Source organism: Condylura cristata, unplaced genomic scaffold (genome assembly GCF_000260355.1).
Source record: "Condylura cristata isolate star-nosed mole 26May11 unplaced genomic scaffold, ConCri1.0 scaffold00021, whole genome shotgun sequence".
In the NCBI taxonomy this organism is placed as follows: Eukaryota; Metazoa; Chordata; class Mammalia; order Eulipotyphla; family Talpidae; genus Condylura; species Condylura cristata.
In genome coordinates, this window is record NW_004567122.1 from 9,328,903 (window position 1) to 9,350,391 (window position 21,489).

The 21,489-nt window shown below is 39.8% G+C and overlaps 1 protein-coding gene across 3 annotated transcripts in view; it reads left to right on the top strand.

Annotated features, from left to right (window-relative positions):
- Window positions 1-21,489, top strand: part of SYNPO2 (synaptopodin 2) — a 139,365-nt gene that overhangs the window by 90,889 nt on the left and 26,987 nt on the right. For 2 of the 3 annotated variants that reach the window (XM_004686633.2, XM_012727705.1), the window contains exons 2-3: window positions 14,595-14,746; window positions 18,588-19,393. In XM_004686633.2, the coding sequence (XP_004686690.1) occupies window positions 14,595-14,746; window positions 18,588-19,393 (958 nt within the window). The remainder of the gene's footprint in view (window positions 1-14,594; window positions 14,747-18,587; window positions 19,394-21,489) is intronic. The other variant, XM_012727706.1, reaches the window with a different exon arrangement.

Here is a 21,489-nt window from a genome sequence, read left to right on the forward strand (position 1 = left end):
AAAAAAAAAAAAAAGAAGAAGAAGTTGCCACTTCTGTCAAATGAAACTATGTATGAAAGTCAAATGAAAGGTTATTTCAAGGGCAGAAATACTCAAGAAAATAATAACTACATACATATTTATAATTAAACGCTAACTACCAGCATATAGTGTGTTATCCCAAGTCAACTTGTATTTGAGGTACTGGCTTACTACATCACAATGTGATGTTTTCTTAATAAATAGAAAAGTTCTTGAAATACAAAAGTGGGTATTGGGGTAAGTCCTGTTTTTATTTATATCATCCAGGCTTCTAGGTTTTTTCCTTCTCATTTGTCTCTACTGAGTGTGTTTGTCCAAACCAGAGTGTCTTCCAAAACAAGAGGATCACTCTTCCTAAAGAGAACTAAATAGCTCCTCTGTAGTCATGTGTAGACAACCTGCTTCCTTTCACTGGTTTCCAATGAAACAGTGTTTCATTGAAGCCCGAGTGTTAGCACAGCTTCCGCAGCCCGGAGCTTGATGCTGCTCACACTGCACTATCACCTCAGCCCAGCCTCGCCTGCGCGCAGGCGTCTGCACGGAAAAGAAGGAATTAAGCAGGTGACTTCCTCTTTCCCCTACCTGACATTTATTAAGGGTTTGAACGTAGAGCTTTAGTAAAATACTGCATGTTGTGACCCGAGACTTTATTTTTATTCTGGCAAGGGGACAGTGAAAGTGCCTTGGAGGATACTTCTGAGAGGAGAGGAGCGCAGAATGCCGTCCGGGGGCAGGGCTCCTGTGGTAAGCAGAGGGCCGAGCTCAGCTGCAGCGAGACTGCAGCTGTCACTCATCAATCTTTCCTTGCAGGTAGCAGGGCTTGGTGACTTAATGGGGTGATAATGATTAAGAAACTACACAGGCAGAAAGGCTAGAAGAGCGAATTTAGAGAAGGTGGTTCTCATTTCAACCTTTCTTTGAATTTAGTGTGGAAGAAGTTGCTAATGGGTGAGCATCCCAGAGTTAGGGTGAATTCCAAGGTACGTCCACTCTCCCTTGATATGTCAGAGAAGAGGAAGACTGCAGTTTAGGAGGCTGCAGAAGACACCCGCCCCACCCCCATACACACATACACATAATGCAATCACTGGGATCACCATCCTGGATTAAGAAAGTAGCACGAGCTCATAGTTGCTCACATTACACAAGATTCGCTTCTGGGCACTGTGATGTGGTGGTGAAATGCTTAAGAATCTGTGCTGCTGCCTGCAGGCCATGTTCATATTTTAGAGCCTATGATCTCACCCTCCTGGCTTGCCAGGGCTGGCTGGATTCCTGGGAGAGGGAAAGGGAAGTGGACAGGAGGGAGGGAAAGCAAAGATCAAGCTGAATGAATTAAAACACTGAATTCCTCTTTTAGAATTCGGTTATATCTTTAGCATTTCACATACATTCACCAAAAGGGCCTGTGTCTTCTTGTTTTCTTCCCTTCCTTCCTCGCTCCCTCCCCCACCCTCCCTCCCTTCCTTCCTTCATCCTTCCCTCCCTCTCTTTAAAAATTGAGGTGGGTCCTCCCTGGCTGCACAACAGGTTAAGCTGCTAGCCACAGCCCCTTCAGTGCAAGTTCAATCCCCAGCCAGGAAGGTGACCCACCTGGCGCAGCAGACCTCTCCTGTCTCCCTGCTGCTCCCCTCAGCACTGTACTTTGTTGACCTGCTCCCCACTCTGTCTCTGGTGAATCCTCTCACTACCCCTGCACCTCTGACCTATCCCCAGTTCCACGTGCAAAAATAAATAAATCTTTAAAAAACTAAATAAAAATTGAGTTGACTTTGGTTTACACCAGGGTATATGATTTAGACATAAAAGATCACACCTCTTCAAGTGTTCTACCATCACAGTTCTCCCTCCTTATCACTCCTCCCCCTTCTCTCCCACTTTCCCTTTACCTTCTTTTCTTCTATCCTTCCTGACTGCTTGCCTTCTCTCTCCCCTTCTGGGATATAAGTTCAGAAATTCTCTAAGTACAGAAGGTCTAGGATTTCAAAGGAGAGGAAGGAGTAGGATTCAATTGAGTTCTCCATGGCCAATGTTTTACTCTACAGTTTTTCTTTCCACCCTTATTCTTTCTTCCCAAGAGGTTAAAAAAAAAGTCACTCCCATTTTATGTTCACCATTTGTTTTCTTCCTGACTCTGCCCGGTAGGGGTGTCAGTGACATCACTCAAAGGCATGCCCCCTGAATGGACCAGTTGACCAGGGGGAGAAAAGAAAAGAGAAAAAGAAAACTGCTTCTCCATCTCAGAGTCTTTTGTAGATAAAACACACACATGTTTATTTGCTTGCTCATATTTTGATATCAAGTTGTAGGTTAAGGGCAAATACTGAAATCAAAACATCACTCTAGTGTTTTTTTCCCAAGCCCCCTCAAAAGTTTTCCTTAAGTAGAAATCACATTAGGGAATTCTAAGGATAATGGACATCATTTTGAGACACAGAGTGACCTGGTTCTTTGTATCTGATAGAAACTTTACTATAAAGTAGTAATATTAAAAACAGTACAGTATTGGTACAGAAGCTGATACATGAACCAGTGAAACAGAATTGAATGCCTAAAAATAAATTCATGTAATTTGACCATACAATGGTGAAAAGATAGTTTTGTTAGTAAGTGGTGCTCAGAAAATCAGAAATTCACTCTTAAAAGATGAAATTGGGGGCCCTCCCTGGTGGCGCAGCGGGTTAAAGCACAGCACTGAGAATCTAAAGCCACTTCTGCATGAGTTCGATTCCCGCCTGTCCTGGAGGTGACCACATGGTGTGGCAGACCTCTCCTGACCCGCCCGCTGCTCCCCTCAGCAGTGTACTTCTGCCTGTTCTGTTCCCCGCTCTGTCTCTGGTGAAGCCTCTCACCGCCCCTGACCCTCTGGCCTGTACCCCAATTCTGTATGCACAACTAAATTAAAAAAAAAAAAGATGAAGTTGGATCATGAATTAAAGATTTGTATATAAGACAAACATAGAAGAACACATTGGCAATATGTTCCAATGATAAAAATATTGTTTGCTGACTCAATCAAGGGAACTAAAAATAAACAATTATAATTACTTCAAGTGCAAAGAAAGTGCAGGGCAATTAAAAAGACACCCTGTTGAATGGGACAAAAGAATCACACAATTTATAACTAGTAAGAAATTAATGTCCGTGCCTTCTTGGTGATGCAAGGGGTTAGGATATAGCTGCAAGCTAGCCGCAGCCGCTTCATTGTGAGTTCAATCCCCTGCCCCAGAGGTGACCCACATGGCACAGCAGACCAACCCTGTCTCACTCTCTGCTCCCCTCAGCAGTGTACTTCGTCATTCCTCCTGTTCTGCCTCCCACTCTCTGGTCTCTGTACCTCGGCCTATACCCCAGTTCTAATGCATAAATAAATAAGTCTCTAAAAAAGAAATTAATGTCCAAGATATATTAAAAGTTCACATGCTTTAGTAATTTTAAAAAAAAAAACGAGTTAATGAAACAAAAAGTATGAACAGATAATTTACCAGAGAATATTCAGAAAGCCAAAACACATACATAAAATTGTTTACCATTACTTCCAATAAAGAGAGATATAGGTTAAAGCTACAATGAAATACAGTTCTATTCTGTGAGAAGGGCACATATTAAAAAAATTCCCACCAAAAAGTGTTGGAAAGGATGCAGAGTAAAAGGAATTCCACTATGTGGTGGGTGGGAATGTAAACTGGTACAACCACTATGGAAAGCAATTTGGCTTTTCCTTAAAAAAATAAAAAATGGAAATACTATCCCACCCGGCAATCCTATTCTTGGGCATGTAACTGAAGAGTGTGAAGCTGCCAACACAAAAATTCATATCTTCCACAATGTTCATAGCAGAATTATTTGTAATAGCTAGGACATATAAATGACCTAAATGTCCAGCAATGGATGACTAGATCAAGATATGGTATGTCCACAAAATGGAGTACTGTATAACCAGAAGAAAAGATGAAATGAAACTATTTTCAACAAAATGGAGGGAGTTTGAGAAATTATGTGTTGTGACCTAAGTCACAACAATACATTCAAACACGGGGAATTCACATAGCTGAAATTTGACATCTTGAAACCTATTGGGACAATGGGGTATAAAGATTGTTGGTGGGAAAATTTTTTAAATAAAAATTTGAAGGTGAGGAGATTCAATAGGCTGGTATTATGCTGTGGAACAGCATAAAAAATACTCACTGATATTTCACAAAGCAGAAGAGTACTTTAAGAACTTGCACACTGGTAAACTTGATATGGCTCTGAAGGCTAAGATTTATTTGCCCCTTGGGAAACTGAACACTTCAGAGAATCCTCACATCTATGGACCTGCTTGGACAGCTCCCACTGAACACTGTTCTTTCCTTAATTCTAGCAGTTATCAAACAGGGTTTGGCTAGATAAAACAGTGGGCTAGATAAAACTAAGAATATAAAGTTCTTAAGAACAGTGTTTCAGAGCTCAGCATATTGTGTCAATAAAAGATCATCAGTAAATATGTAGTGTACTCTGTTTTCACTAATTAATCAAATGAACTAACAAAAGCCAAGCCTCAACTCCAATTCCATTTTCCTGCATAAACTCAACACAGACCTCTGTCTGGGTAAAGAGAAACAGGAGCCGAGGGTTCTTGCTTGCCTCTGCAAGCTCTCCCTGGCTGGCTGTGACCCAGAATTTTTTGGCAAGATGCAGACATTCAGCCAGGCACTCCTCAAACAAAAATAAATAGGAAAAATATTAGTCAGTCACAATAAGGAGCGTGACCAGTTTTAATGCATGGGCACAAAGAGCTCTAGGCATGACCCTGATTTCCCTTCTAGAAGTACAAGATTTAGAAACCCCTCCTGCAGCCCAGCCCAGCTCATGTGGACCCGCCAAGGTGGACAGAACACAAATCACCTGCAGCGAGACCTAGAAGTCCCTCGACTTCAGGGCTTTCCTCTGCTTACACTTATGTGCATAGGTTCATAAATTGCAATCATGTCCATATGTAGTAAATGTCTGAAGTTTTACTGCTTGCCTTCTGACCTACTGTCACCGGGCAGAGGTGTGATGGAGAAATGGAGTGAGTGGCAGGAGCAGCTGTTTGGTTGCTTATTGAGTCATCTGTGACCATGGCCTTTGCTGGGAAAATTCATGTATCTTCAATGTCCAATATCAGTAGGATCAGTTATTTTTTATTAAAAAAAAAAGTGAAACAGATGACATAACCACCATCTGTAATATGTCTTACCCTTGCTTGTACCCCATCCTCTCCTCCTCTTGTGTCCCCGTTTTAGTTTTCAGTGTCCATGAGTGTCTCCTTGTTTCGTTTTAGCTATTCGTCTGCTTAGATTCCTTATATTGCATATTTTGGTGAAATCATCCAGTATTTGCCTCTCTGACTGCTACTCCCTAATCCTCTTGACTTCCCACCATTTTGCTGCAGCTGTCACAGTTTCATCTTTCTTACAAGTGAAAATGTTTGACTGTGTCCAGTAAGTCATAGTGCAGACCACAACTTCTTTATCCAGTTCTCTGTTGGAGGGTGCTTAGGTTACTTCCATACCTTAGCTCTTGTAATAATGCTGGGTAGCAAATATTGTGGTGCATATAATTCTTCAAGTTGACAATCTCATGTTCTTTAAGTAGATGCAAAAAATGTGATTGCTGGATCTTACGGTAGTTCTTCCATTTTTAGTATTTTGAGGACAAGTAGGCTAGACCTGTTTCTGTTCATGCTTGCATTAACCTTTTATGGAATTTCTTCTTCTTCGCCTGGGACACCCATTGTCCAGCAGTGCTTATACCTATGTATGATTAGTAGTTGTCAAAGTGTGGTCTGCAGACTTCTTGGCATCTGAGATGCTTTCCGGGGGATCCGAGGTCAAAATTATTTCTGTGATTACACTAACACCTCATTTGTCTTTTTCATTCTGTTGCCTTTGGCACTGATAGTGCAAAGCAAAGGTGAATGAAATGCTTTGACCTTGGAATTTGATTTGTGAGACTACTCATTGTATTCTTCACTGCCACATTTTGACTTTAGAAACAAGGTACAAGTTTCACTTAAAACTCTCTGGAGGACACTCAACAAAATTTTGTTTTCGTGAGAAAACACAGCTATTTTCTCAAAATTATCATTGTGTTAGACAGTACAGCTAAATTTCATAAAGATTTATTATTTACATTAACATACTAGATATTTTCATTTAAAATTAGTGCATGAAAAATTTAAATGGCTCACAGTTTATTTCAAACACAGTAAATGCCAGTAGATAGAAGCCACAAAACAAAATATTTTTGAAGTCCTCAATAATTTTTATAAAAGTAAATATATCCTAAGACCAAAACATTTGAAAATTGCTGTTTAAGATTGAAACCTCTTAAATAGTGATTATGGCCTAAATGAAATTCCAGTCAACTAAAGCTTTGGAGGTAGTTATTTAAATTAGCCCTTGAAAAGATAAGGTCCTTTGGCCCTCCCTGGTGGCTCAAGAGGTAGGGTGCAGCACTGTAAGCTGGCCGCAACCATTTCAGTGTGAGTTCGATCCCTGCCCCAGAGGTGACCCACATGGTGCAGCAGACCTCTCCTGTCTCACCTGCTGCTCCCCTCAGTAGTGTACCTCGTGGATCTGGTCCCCACTCGGTCTCTGGAAAATCCTCTCACTGCCCCTGCACCTCTGACCTGTACTCCAGTTCAGTATGCATAAAATGTCAAGAAAATACTGTAATTGTCTTTAAGTTCAGTTCCCTACTGAACTGAATCCAACTAAGTTTGAGATTAAAATACTAAATATTTATAAAACTGCTACTTGGATTTATTTAGTTAAAATCTCAGTAAAACTGCATAGTCTTTCTAAAATGGAAATAACATGGTATATAAACTGTGTGTGTGTGTGTGTGTGTGTGTATTACAGTTTAACAATGAATACATTTAGGATTCTAAAGGTGATTCCTTCATTGTTCTCATGGGGAAAATGATTCTTTTGTAGATTAAGTGACTTGTCACGAGTCATTGACGGAATTAAGGTGTCGATTTTGCCATTACTTCAAGTCCTGAGCAAAAGAATAGAATTTACACATTTTTTTAAATATCTTGACAATTGGTGGACATTTTTCACTTTCTGTTTCTCTTCTTTATCTACAGTTTTATGCACAAGAAATCTGGGTGAAGAAATAGTTTCCTCTAGTTTAGTTAAATATAATATAACTAAAGATGTCTAGAGCTGTGGAGAAAACAGGGCACTATAGACAGATGTTTTCTGACTAAATGAGATATTCAGTGACTGAAAATAAGAAATTTCAGTATAAATATCAATATAAGCCAGATAGTAAGGGTCAACAATTCCAAATTCTAATCCATTTCTTTATTAATGTGGTACTACCTCATAGCCAATCACCTGCTTAGATAGGAAAATTCTAATTTGATTATTTGGGATGTTATTCCTTCTAAAAGATGTTTCATTTCTCTGCATCTGCTCAGTTGATAAAAGGTGACTTATACCTTTGAAATGATGTGGGCCCACTATCTTTAATGCCCATTATTTTCCACAGCAACAGTAAAGGACTGCAGTCCCTCTGGGTATGGGAGAGCTTTACACTTTCATTCAGTGACCCCAGGAGCCTGTGTCTTTTGCTATTAGTATATTAAGATTTACATGTGGTTTTTTTTTTTGTTTTTTTTAAGATTTATTTATTCATATGGAACTGGGGTACAGGCCAGAGATGTGGAGGGTGAATGAGAGGCTTCACCAGAGACAGAGTGGGGAGCAGAACAGGCAGATGGATGAAGTACACTGCTGAGGGGAGCAGCGGGCGGGTCAGGAGAGGTCTGCCACGCCATGTGGTCACCTCCGGGCAGGCGGGAATTGAACTCATGCGGAAGTGGCTTTAGCTTCTCAGTGCTGGCTTTAACCCGCTGCGCCACCAGGGAGGGCCAAGATTTCCATGTGTTTTAAAGGTCTGGCTTTTTATTCCCTTGCTTTGGTGTTGTGTAAACTATCATATCTTCATTTATACAAGATGTATGTATGTCTCTCCATTTCTAATTTTCCATCAACCAAATAAAAATGCTTTTTAGTATTTTATTAAATTGTTGAACACATAGGCTGGGAAAGGGTTCCAGACACAGTGATGGACCAAGGTTATTTTTGCTGTGCTTTGGCTACTTGAAAGACTATTCAGGTCCTCAAATGACAGTTCTCTCTTTAACATGGCGTTATTAGGTGAGGCATTGTAGCCTAGTAACCATTGCGTTAAAATCTGTGTGTGCGGTTAATAAATAAACACAAAGACCTGAGAAACCTAAATAATGTGTTCTCATTCTGCTCTTTTCTGCAAACCCTGATGATACAGACTATCTACCTACACTTTTAGACTATATGCATGTTTTTAATGAGTTCTTTTAAAAGTCCTTTTTTCCCCATCTGCTGTGTAAATGTTTATAAGAAGATTACCCTGTAATTCAGAAGCCTTGGTGTGATCTTTCACAATTGAACCCAACAGAAAGTGGACAGAGACATGTCCTACAAAGGATCTGGTTCAGCTCCTTTAATTTTTTTCTGAAAATGCAAGGATGTGTGCATTCTCAGGGAAGAAGGAAAAGCAGAGGATGCCATTCCATATTTGTCCTTGTTGACTTTCTCACGCCATGGTGGCTGCATGCGGCAGCTCTGAGCGGTCCCTTCTCAGTTCCTGATTTCCCGGTGGTATGCAGATGCTCCAGCATGCAGCCCTGCGGACAAAGGCCCTCATCCTGGCAAAGACAGCTGTTCATTCTGGGATCTTACCCAAGCTGCTACCAGGAATGCTTTTTACTTTTATGGTGACTTAGTCCCTAAGGATGAAGACAGTAACTCCAAAGGAGAACCTTTTGCCCAATACCTGGTCATGCACTAGTCGAGGAGAGCAGAAAAGGCCATAGTCTTCAAACCAGGCTCAACACGAGAAGAGGCGGTTGAGCTTGAGGTACTGAGTTTAAAATGACCAGAAACTCTGGTGTCTCCTTTCATCAGTACCCTCGTCTGCTAGTGAATATAAAAGTTGAAGATTCTGTTTTCATGTTTTAGACGAACTATGTAATCCCCTTTTAGTTTTAAACACTTGTCAGTGCTTAAATGGAGAAAAACCTCAAATGCTTTGGGGAATCATCTGCCGTCCTCTGAAAACATTTTTCTAGGACAGATGTGCAATGTGCCTTTGTAAACATCAATTCCCAACAGCTTACTAACTCGGCTCTGGAACCCGGAAACTGCCCTTCAAGGGCAGAGGCTGGAGTTCAGAATCTGGGTAGCAAGCCCTTTAAAAAGTACAAGAAAGATTTACTTCTTTCTTAATCTCTTGATACCATCCTCATCACTCTTGCTGTATCTCCCAGGGGCCATCCTGGCCATTTCTCTGGTCAGTTGAGGAATAAACACCTCTTACGGCTTCAGAATAAAACCAACTGAGCAAGGGAATGCTTCTTAAAATTTGTCTCAGAGGAATGGGAACGTTTTGACTGAAGCCTGAATGGAAAATTGAGAAAGGGTTGGGCTCAAAAAAGAACAGCAGAAAACCTGCTAGATCACAGTCTATTCCAACTGCCATCATGTTTCCTTAAGACATCAAGATGTTTTCATCTCTAAAATTTGACTTGTTGTCTGAGGTCCTCTCTCTCATCCCTTCTTGGTAATTTCTAGTTCCCCAAGACTTTGTTTTGGAAAGTGAGAGTAGCCTTTGCAGTTCATAGGCTACATTTATTGCTAATTGCATTCTTTTTCCTGTACTTTAATAGATATTGAATTGGAACTTGTCTTGATTCTACCACTAACTCTTGACATCTCCCACAAGGACTTGTCAATGATTTATAAGGAAAAAATGCAGCCAGAGACAAAATTTAGTTTCACTGACAGCAACATGACGTGACTAATATACCATGTAAACAACACAAGATCAGAGGGTGTAAAGGGCTTAGCATAGTGAGTGGTCAATAAAAGCAAATCACTAATAGTTAATCATTGGTGTATAATAAATAGACGTATCCTCTTCCATCTTTCATCTTGGGAAATATTCACGTACTGAGGAAGATAAAATATTTTTATTTTTGATTATAAAATAATGATAAATATCGGGCCCTCCTGGTGGCGCAGCGGGTTAAAGCACTGCACTGAGAAGCTAAAGCCACTTCCGCATGAGTGTGATCCCCGCCTGCTCCGGAGGTGACCACGTGGCGTGGCAGACCTCTCCTGACCCGCCCGCTGCTCCCCTCAGCAGTGTACTTCGTCCATCTGCCTGTTCTGCTCCCCACTCTGTCCCTGGTGAATCTTCTCACCCTCTGCATCTCCAGCCTGTACCCCAGTTCTGTATGAATAAATAAATAAATCTTTTTAAAAAATGATAAATATCTAGATGAAAATGTTAAAGCAAAGTCAGATGTTTTCTACCATCTTATATATAAAATGCAAACTTTTTATAGCTTTTTATTTCACTCTCAGGTTCCTTTCAGGTGTGAGTGTGTAAGCACAGGAAATCCATGCATTTTAATTCATGAGGCACTTCCTGGCCACTTGTGGAACGTAACATATTATTTCTAACCCATAACAGCCACCTCGAGAGAACAAATTCAATAGCTCTATTTTACAGTTTAGAAAATTGAAGCTATGTAACAAGTCTAGGTTCAGCAAGGGGTAAGCGTTGGCCACACCAGCTGAAGCCCAGGTCAGCTTCCTGCAGTCGGTGTTCTCTCGCACTAGGACATGTAACTTACGACTGTAGGACCAGTAGTTGATAAACTCACGACTAGAGATTCAGTATTGTCAATACTAACAGTTTTTATTTATGTCCAAATTTACACTTATTACTGACAGTGTATTTTATTTTTGCAGGTAAGAATATTTTTAGGAGTTAGAATTTTTACTTTTATAATGATGCACAATTACACCAATTATAAAGATAGCTAACTAAGAAGCAAATAAATGTTTATCCTTCATAATGCACCTATCAATAGTTTGATAGCCATGAAGTAAGTGATGGCCAGGGATGATAATACTCTTGGACAAGCTTTGTTTGATGTACTAGTCCAGTACACAGTAGAGAAAGAGAAATCCTTGGTGTCAAGGAAAGTACCACCATATTTATATGGTTCTTGAGAGAAAAATATTCCCTGCTGCTTAGACAAATGTAAAAGTTCAGTGAGTCACAGTCGCAGTGGTTGATTCTGTGTGTTGACCTGAACATGTTACTCTGAAGGAATGCTGATGGCCCCTATCATAATGCTTTTGCTTATTTGGATACCAGTAAAAGCTCTACTTGACAAGCACAATGATGGACTGTGCTTTTCCCACTCAAGCAGCACATGTTTGGATGATAGCTCTGTTAAGTTGAAGATTAATTTATTTTCCATCTTGCTCTGCATGCCCATGAAGCTCCTTAAAACTCAGACAACTTATTGTTAATGAAGTGATACAACCTGTGATTAGACCTTGAAAATTATAGAGTATGACGACACCTCTGTTTTATCAGCATAAAACTTCTTTGCACCACAGGATGAATGGTCTGTCTGTATTCTAGTATATTTGATTCCATTGAATGAATTATTTTGTGCTCAAAAATATGCATAATGATCCACTAATCTTATTTTACTAGAAAACATAGCTAGGGCTTCCCTGGCAGTCTACGGGTGAAGACTCAAAGCTGTCACCCCAGTGGCCTGAGTTCTGGGAGCTGACCCATATGTGGCTCCTCAGACCTCTCCTGTCTCACCCCCTGCTCCTCACAGCAGTATATTTCAGCAGATCTGCCTGTTCTGCTCCCCACGTCTGTCTCTGGTGAATCCACACATATCTCTAGCCTGTACCCCCGTTATTTTACATAAAAATAAGTAAATAAAATCTTTTTTGAAAATATATAATTAAATTCAACTGGACAAACTGTGAATAAATAACTCTGCCCTTAATTTAAATGTTCATTGTTAGAGATGGCTTTGTCCTTGACTTATTGTCAGATCTTTTGTCACCTTTTAATGATTTAATGCAAGACCCAGTCAAACAAATACAGTCGCTATTTTATTTTTAAAGATTCTTTGTAATAAAGGATATTCTCTTTCCGTTGTTTTTATTGCTGCCTTCTAATCTTGGAAATGTTGAGAGTATTTAATGTTTTCAATAAATTAGTAATGTGCTTCCAAAATAAAATGAGATTGACTTGTCTGACAAGGCCTTCTATAAGCTAGAACTTGTAACAAAAGCAAGAATGAACTTTCAGGCCCTCCATAGTGGCACAACGGGTTATGCAGCACTATGAAGCCAGCCGCAGCCACTTAAGCACGAGTTTGATCCCTGGCCAGGGAGGTGACCCACATGGCACAGCAGACCTCTCCTGACCCGCCCGCTGCTCCCCTCAGCAGTGTACTTCATCAATCTGCCTATCCTGTCCCCCACTCTGTCGCTAGTGAATCCTCTCAACACCCCTGCACCTCTGGCCTATATACCCCAGTTCTATGTGTGTAAGTAAATAAGTGTTTTTAAAAAGTGAACTTTCCCAGAACAAAACTACCTAATTTCTTAAAATCTCAAGAGCATCATTACTTTAGCATGTAATGACATTTTGTTGTTGTTTGTTACTTTCAAGAGTATTATTTGAAATTGAAATGCAATTGGAGATTTAAACCCTGAACCTGTATAGTCAACATATTAATAGTCAAAATATTAATTATTAGTTAAGACCTTAACAATAGTTAGTGAGAAGCTGTTAGAGATAAGTTGGATTATACTTCATGCCCATTTAGAAATGAGCCCGGCTGTGAACACATTCTTCAAGGCATTTACCTGGCTTTGACCTCTCTAGATTCAGTCTTTATCTTAATAGTCCAAAATGGACCATTTTGGACTATTAAGATAAAGAATAGTATCTTAAAGTATAGTATCTAGAATACTATCTTAAAGTATTCTTAATTTATATGATCATGAGATGTTTTACTGAGAACTATTAAATTCAAATTATAAAGTGAAATCTAAATATACTAGTTTCCCTTAGGGTCCCTGCAGGAAATAGATGGCTTGCTTAATGGAGTAAGTAAAGATAATGTAAAAAAGAATAAAAGTAAGCTTAAGTGAGCCCACAAATGATAATGAAGCATCTGGAAATTAAGAACAGGAAGCTATTTATACCGTTCGGGCTGAAGACGTGAGGAGAGAGTATGTGCTACTGGAAAATAACAAGAGCTCAGCCAGTGCTTCTCCTTGAAATATCTACCTCACCTCTCATTCCCTTGTTCTTTCTTTCATTTCTCACTGGGGCTTCCACTGGCCAAATCCAACCAGAAGCCTGAGCAGTGCAATCTGCAGAAGCCCAGACTCGCTGCTGGCACAGAACAGTGACGGAGGTTGGTGGGTGCCTCTGGAAGGACAGAGGGAGAACAGCATTTTACCATGCTCATAGTTGTATGGGATGCCAACCTCCATTTATTCCTCACTAAGGAGCTAGTGTTTTTTCCGCAGAATTTCTCTTCTAGGGTCTGAAGTTTACCTTCCAGGTTGCTATTCAGGTCTTGTCCCGCAACATGCTGTGCCTAAGTACTATGTAGCCCTAACCGCAGGGCTTTAAAACAAATTTTCTCCCTTTCTTTTATTCTGAAGTTTTCTTAGTACCAATTCTGGAATGGTTGATTTCAGTGCAGGATTTCTCCCTTTGACATGATTCTCAATGCCCTGACTGCATAATTTCTCAGCTAATGGAATGGCTTTCATCAGCTCAGTCAGCTGTGTAGCTCTCTCCTTACTCTTGTCACCTGGCCTGCAGCTCCCTCTTACATCCACCTTGGCAATGCGGGGGAATTCACCTTTATTTTAATGGAAGAAGTTACTTTCTGATTGGGATACAACTCCATTCATAATGCCAAATAATTATTTTTAATGCGTATCCATCTCACCCATTTTTTTTTAAGATTTTTTTTTTAATTTATGCACACATAACTGGGGTACAGGCCAGAGATGTGGTAAGTGAGAAGGTTCACCAGAGACAGAGTTGGGAGCAGAACAGGCAGATCTACTGAAATACACTTCTGAGGGGAGCAGTGGGGTCAGGAAAGGTCTGCTGCACCATGTGGGTCAGCTCCCTGGCAGGGGATTCAAACTCATGCTGCAGTGGCTTCCGTGAGCTTCATAATGTGGTGCTTTAACCTGTTATGCCACCAGGGAAGACCCTCACCCATTTTTTATTTTATTCTAGTTCCTTTAATCATAGTCTTACTTTCCTCATTTTTCCTGTTTATTTATAATGTCAATTAAATCCTCTCATTATGGCATATAATATATTGTGTGTACAAGAGACATGAGATTATGCACAATTGTCTTAGAAATGAACAAGTGAATTAAAAATATAGGCTGATGTTGCAGTTTGCAGATCGATTTACATCACCCAAGTAGAAGATTCTCAAAAGTAGCGGCATGGTTTTTGTTTTTTTTGTTTATTTATATATATATGTGTGTGTGTGTATATATATATACATATATATACACACACACACATATATGTTTTATATATAAGTTTTATATATATATATATATATATGTAAGTTATGTGATTTATTTAACTCTTGCCTCCTTTTTCACTCCACTCAGATTCGAAGCCAGAGCAAAGCCTCCGGGTCTGGCCTCTGTGAGGGGGATGAAGTAGTTTCCATCAATGGCAACCCTTGTGCAGACCTCACTTACCCTGAAGTCATCAAACTCATGGAGAGTGTCACAGACTCTCTGCAGATGCTCATCAAAAGGTATGAGTGACATACTAGAATATATCTTTTTGCTTGAATCTTGACACTACATGGAAACAAGTAAAGTTTCTACTATATATATAATTGGTAATGGGTGTGGAGTTTGGGGCTTCTTCTGCAGAAAACCAGTATAGTTAGACAGAACAGTGTTTCAACAGTGGCAGTTCTAGTCAACTAAATTTTCTGGTCAATTCAGAATTAACTTGAAAAAAAAAATCTTGTTTTAAAGATGTCTCTGAAAATCCTGGGCATATAGTATTGTTTCTTGGAAAACTCAACATATTGAGCAAAATGTAACACTTCTGTATCAAGATTTCATGGTTTGCGGATGGTTTCACTCATAGCAAGAATATAACTGACCAGGTGAGAAAATAATAATAATAATGAACAACTATATACCAGAGACATTTTATGGGGCTGGAGTGGGGAGTGGGATCAAAAACAGTGGGGGAGGGAAATGCACTGGACAATGGTGATGGCACACGGGTGATTTGGTGATGGGAAGCCCACGGGGATTACAACTGAGATGGGAAAAGGCACAAAATGATGTAAAAATAAACTATTATATTATTTTTTTAAAAGACTTCATATTATTTTTTTAAAGACTTCATGGTTTGTAATTATGAGGTTCACAAATCAATTAAGTATGTTTAAATGTTAAACCATTCCAATGTACAATATTTTTTTATATAGAAAAAAGGATGTGTAGGATAAGGGAAAGAACCAAAAAAATATCCTTAAAAGCTGCCATATTTCTGTTAGTCAGAAATCAGTATTTGGGTGAGTAAAAGTAGTTGGTTAAAATGGAGGTTTTGGCCTATTGCTGCAAGTCACTCACCTATTGTCTCCCCACCAGCCACCAGTCCACATCATTCCGTAAGTTAGTTGTAAGCATACAAGAAGACACAAAAAGCTATCGTATCAACATTTTACAGTGTGCAAATTGAAGTGTAAGCCTTGCCCCTGAATTACAATAATCCTGAAAGCAAAGCTGCCTGCAGTGAAGCCTTCAGGAAGAGGTAGAGGGTGTCTCAGACAGAATCCTGCAGCCCTCCAGGCTTTGGCTTAACTCTTTGGAAACTGCAGCTTTTCCCCTCTGATAATCATTCAGTATATTTCTGCTTCTCTACAAACATGAAATTACTAAGGCCAAAACTTTGTGAAAATAAGGTTATTCTTAAAATCTCCCATCGGAACACTTACCCAGCAAATCCAGTGATGAAGGCCATGGGCCCCAGGATCCTACAAATTCATCAAACTGCACCTGAGAGGAAGGCTGCCCCCTGGTCATAATGCCGTTGTCCGTAGTGAGCCCTCAGGTGTTTGAAGATCATGTTTTCTGTGAAGCTTTCACCACATCCAGAATGGGGAAAAGACCTTTGTAGCGCATTCCCTTGTCAGTGTCTTGACTCACTGCATGAGGCCAGTTTCTTTGGAACACATTTGTGGTCTGGGACTTCACCTTGTAGTTCTTTTCTTGTTTTGTTTGCCACACTGTCATTGGAAAACCCTTGGGGGTTTAAACCTGGGTGATAGGTACAGATTCAGAAAGAAGTGACTAGTTGTCTGCTTTCTTTATTCATTTTTCATTCTTTCCTCTACTTTCCATGACTGGAATCATGTAATTATTTTCTCTTGATTATGTTTACATTTTACAAAAATACATAATTATTTGATGATCTTAAATTGACATCTTGAGTTGAAGTTAACCCAAATGCAGTCATCATCACCGTCACTCTAGATACCTGGATGGCATTACCTGGCATTAGATATTAGACTCATTCTTTCTCTGTCATCTGCCACAAGGGAAGAGTGGTTTATTTCTTTTCTTACGGGCTTTTGCCAGAGAGATAGCTGGGTCAGATGAGCTTAAAAGACTCCTTTAGGGCCACGCAGCGGGTTAAAGCACTGCACTAAGAAGCTAAAGCCACTTCTGCATGAGTTCGATCCCCGCCTACCTGGGAAGAGATCCACATGGCATGGCAGACCTCTCCTGACCCGCCCGCTGCTCCCCTCAACAGTGTACTGCGTTGATCTGCCTGTTCTGCTCCCCACTCTGTCTCTGGTGAATCCTCTCACCCTCTGCATCCCTGGCCTATACCCCAGCTCTGTATAAATAAATAAATAAATCTTAAAAAAAAAAAGACTCCTTTAACATTAAGTCTCTATTCTCTTATCTTTTATTAATATGTTAAGATAACAAAAATAAGATATTAAGGTAATTATGACATAAATTGTGGAATTGAGTATCTGTGCATACTGAATGGAAATGAATATTTAAAAGTATAAAGCTGTACTCTCTAGAGCTTATATGCTTTTTTATTCATGTATATCTCTTTTACTTATAGATGTTACCTCGACTACCAATAAATGTTGACATTTATCTCACCCATTTGCCTATACTTCAGCCAGAAAGGTTGGGATGAGTTCAGGCTGCTCTCTTCTCAGCTTTGTAACTGATTGCTAACATAATTCAAAGTGATTTAATCTACTTCCATCCTGAGGCCTTGCTAAATTAAAACTCTCTGACCTTTTGGTACACTCAAATTAAGTTGTATAGAGTATATTCATCATTTTCTATAAAAGAAAGATCTAATTTGCAGTCATCATGCTTTTAAAATACAGTTTTAATGTTTTTGTATTAGCAGAGAGCTTTTTAGATGACTTGCATAGAGAAAATTGCATTTCATTTGACTGTTTGTTTTTGGTTAGGGTTATCTTGCTAAATGCAGTCCAAAGCAAATAAAGAAGTATTTATTTTTGAACATTGGTCTAAAAATTCTACAATGATAAAAATTCTAAGGCAAACTCCCCTGGTTTGTCAAGTAGGGGGTCAACCAAATGATGTCTTACTTCGTTCAAGGTGCATTTCAGGAAGGAAGAAAGGGACAGAAGAGTGAGTGCTGTTTCCTAAAAAATAAAAAAACAACCTTACAAATGTAAGAAATAAAGGCATGTCCTCCAGCTGTCCTGTGAATGATGTCCTAAAGAAGCTGAAAGTTTTAGAGCTCTAGGAAGAATTTGTTTATCCCCTAAACTGACATTGTTTCTTGCAAGCCCAAATTTGCAGAACCAACCTGTAATGGTTAAATCCCAAATCAAAGATTGTGCTGCATAGCACTGGGCTCCTTAGCTGAGAGATGAAGGATCCTTTTGACTTCAGAATGCCTACAAGGAAATGCTCCAAGAGACAGGTTCAAATAGGAGAAGGGGAGACATCTCTGATTATAAATATCCCATGACTCAATGATTCATTGCAGCATGGAAAGGATTTCACTTTACACAAGAGTTCTGGGCGAGGGTCCACTTATTACAAAACACATGCTCACTGGAGCTTTAAAAACACGTCTGTTTCATTCCTTTCAAGAAAGCACCGCCTCTAAAAGTATTTCTTGAATTATCTGTATTCTAATATGCCTCTGAAGCTGCTGCGTATGTTTGTATGACTTTTATAATGTCCAGACCGAAACTCAGTCGATAAGAGTGAAACTCTGTTGTTATAATAAGTACAGTTTCCTTAAAACACCCAAATAATTTCAGATAAAAGCTATCCATATAGCTATAAGCTATGCTTTTTTAAAAAGTGAATTTAGGGTGGATTTATCATAACCTTTAGTGAGCATTTTTGCTTGCTTTAGAGAAACGTTTATTTGAAAGATCTTGAAATAATACAAACATGTAGCCAATTTTTGTTTCTAAGATATCTTTCAGTTGAAAAGAGAGAAGGGAGAAGATATTTTGATTATCATCACATACTGCACATCCTAGAAATGTCAGGGAGTTCTCTGGCAGGTGTAACCCACTCTGATTTAACTGTCTGGGATGATTTTTCTGTGTGCAGACCATCCAGCGGGATGAGTGACACTGTGATCTCTGAAACAGAAAGCCATGAACATCTCACCCGGGAGGGATACGTGCAGAGTACCACCCTGCAGATCCGACCAGCTCCACCGAGCCAGTGCAGGGAGTTGTGCATCATCCCGGCCGAGAGCAGAGCTTCCTTAGCTGAGGACCAAGGAAGTTGCCCGACTGGTCCACGAAACAAAAAAGAAGAAACAGGCCTGAGCTGCCATGGGGCCCCCCATATGCCTGACTCCCAAAGAGGATGCTTAGCAGAGGAGATACTCTTAAGGGAGAAGGCAGAGGCTCGCCAGCCGGGCCCCGTGGTTGAGCTCCAGCTGTCCCTGCCACAGGAGAGGCTCCAGAGTGCTACTGTCCCGATTGTAGCCCTCCTAGGAGCCGAAAAACCTAAGCCTGCGGCCCCAGACCCTGCCTTACAACACGATGGAATTGCCCAGCTAAATTCAGTCCCTGCTCATGAGCCAGAGGACCCTTCTTTGACATCCAGCAAGACAGTCCAGCTCTCTGGAGGCACAGGGCTGAGAGTCACCCAGGGCAGAGGAGCAGGAGACGCTGCGCAGCCCCACGTGGGAGTGATCCTCGATTGCTCTGACAGGCAGAAGACAGAAGGGTGCAGGCTGCCGGCAGCAAGGGGGTGTGTGGACTCTCCAGTGGAAGGAGGGCAGTCAGAAGCACCTCCTTCTCTGGTATCCTTTGCAGTCTCATCAGAAGGCACAGAGCAGGGAGAAGACCCGCGCTCGGAAAGGGATCACAGCAGACCTCACAAGCATAGAGCGCGCCACGCACGTAAGTCCTGTCCGGGGTCACTGCAGGACTGTCCCAAGGGGACAGGAAGCTTGGGGTGTTTGCTGCTCCCCCTGCATGGATTTTTATTCTAATTCTTCAGTAGTTTTCTTATGTCTCTCATTGGTTCTTTTAAGTAAACTTGTGCTAATGCACAAAATAACAAAGGAGAACTCTGGTTTCTGCATTGGAAGCAACCAGTTTGGATTTTCTGGTTTCTGGTTCTTTAAGTTTTCTAGGTTTGAGTATCTTTGGTGCACTTGCTTTTATCCTCCAAAAAGGCACAGGAACTGTTACAAGAAAATATCATTGTCACTGTGCCTTTTGGATTTGTCACAGAATGTTTGTAATAGTTCGTGTTAAAATAGCCCACTAGAGTATCTGGAGTCATGTGGACTCCAGTTTAAATGTCAGTAACAATGGAGTGTGCTGCTGAGAGGTGTCTTTAAAACACCGGCTGCTCCACTGGTATTAAAAGCAGACCCTGGTTTTGAAAAAGTCATTGTACAGCCTGGCGATGCTTGCAGAAGTGAGTTTGATGGACAAGGGCATGTGAAACACTGTGCAGATACATGATCCTTGCTGTGCTGTAAAGTTTCACTACACTGCAGAGCTTCACCTAACTTCTAGACACAGAAGCCAGGCTCAGGGGCCACAGGGTAGCCCTCACATGTGTCCAGACATAAAACTCAAGACTTTTTAATGTCATTTTGTTTGACCCAGGTGAGTGATTATACAAAGGAGGGTAAGATGGGAGTTAGGATTTTTGTTATTTTCTTTTAAGTTAAGTGGACACAAACTTTGGAATTTCATTTGCAGATGTGAAGGCTGACAGGTAAAGGCATGTATTTGATTGTATGTGTGATTCACAGAAGCGATGAATTGGGTTGTTTAAAGTAGTGTGTTAAGCGAAACTTAGAGGATGTTATAAAGCAAATGTTACCATAATAAAAATATTGGAGCAAAAGAAATATGCCAACATTACAGATGTCTTTTTCAAAAGAAGGCAGTAAGATCCCTCCCCAAGTCGCGGATTAAATCTTCTAGCAACACTGTTTTTCTTTTCAGAGCATATTTTTAGCATAACCATTTGTAGTTTATTGGCAAGTGCTGTTAATCATCCTGTATACTTTAAGCATCTGTATTTGTCTTCATATTTATAGCATATTAAACAAGTGTATAAATGCAGCACTCACATACTTTAGAGATGGGCTGTGAAGTTAGCAACAACTGCAACTGTGACTGTCAATTTAACTGTAACTTGTATAACAGTAGTCCAAAAAGGAGCAACTCTCAGGAATGACTACTGTTTTCACCATTTTCCTCACAAAATAAAGCTTGTTCTTTAGCTTTGTTATAAAATTATTTCCTCTGATTATATTTTACTTTTAAAAAATTTATCGTTAAATCTGGTATTTTCCCCCCAGTAACAAAAGAGCAATTTTCCATCAATCAAAATATTCAAATATTTTTCTCCGAAATTTCCATTTCACTATGTTGAGGAACTTAGAACATTTTTTTTTTGAATCATGCTCATTGTCACTAAAATATGCAGTATAACAACTAATGCTCTACATTAATTTTCCAGCAATTTATTTTTATAGTATTAATAATAATAAGTTTAAGTGTGCACTTTTGTTACTTTAAAACTATCAGATGTCATTTTAAGTGACTTAATTTCTATGTCAGCTGGTATTCATAGCTAAAAGGGTGACTACTAATATAATTTTTAAATATCCCCAAGATTTATACTTACTGCAGCTGTAGTAGTTTTATATTTCCAAATAGCAATAACTAACAAATTTATTTAGACTACGTTGTAGCCAAAATCTCTTATATTTAGCCACAATAATCTAGTAATCTGAATTATTATAATCATGGACTAAGTGCTATTCATTATTGATTAATTAAATATTGGCTTATCGGTTGTTATTCCATTTTTAAAATTTTATATCAGTTAAGTAACTGGGAATGCAGACTTGGGGGCATCAGAGTAAAAAAAAACTTTTAATAACACTTCATGACATTAAAACATTTAAGTGGTGGTGCTACCTGATGGAGAGAATCCTGATGTCACCACAAATTAATTTATTAAATTA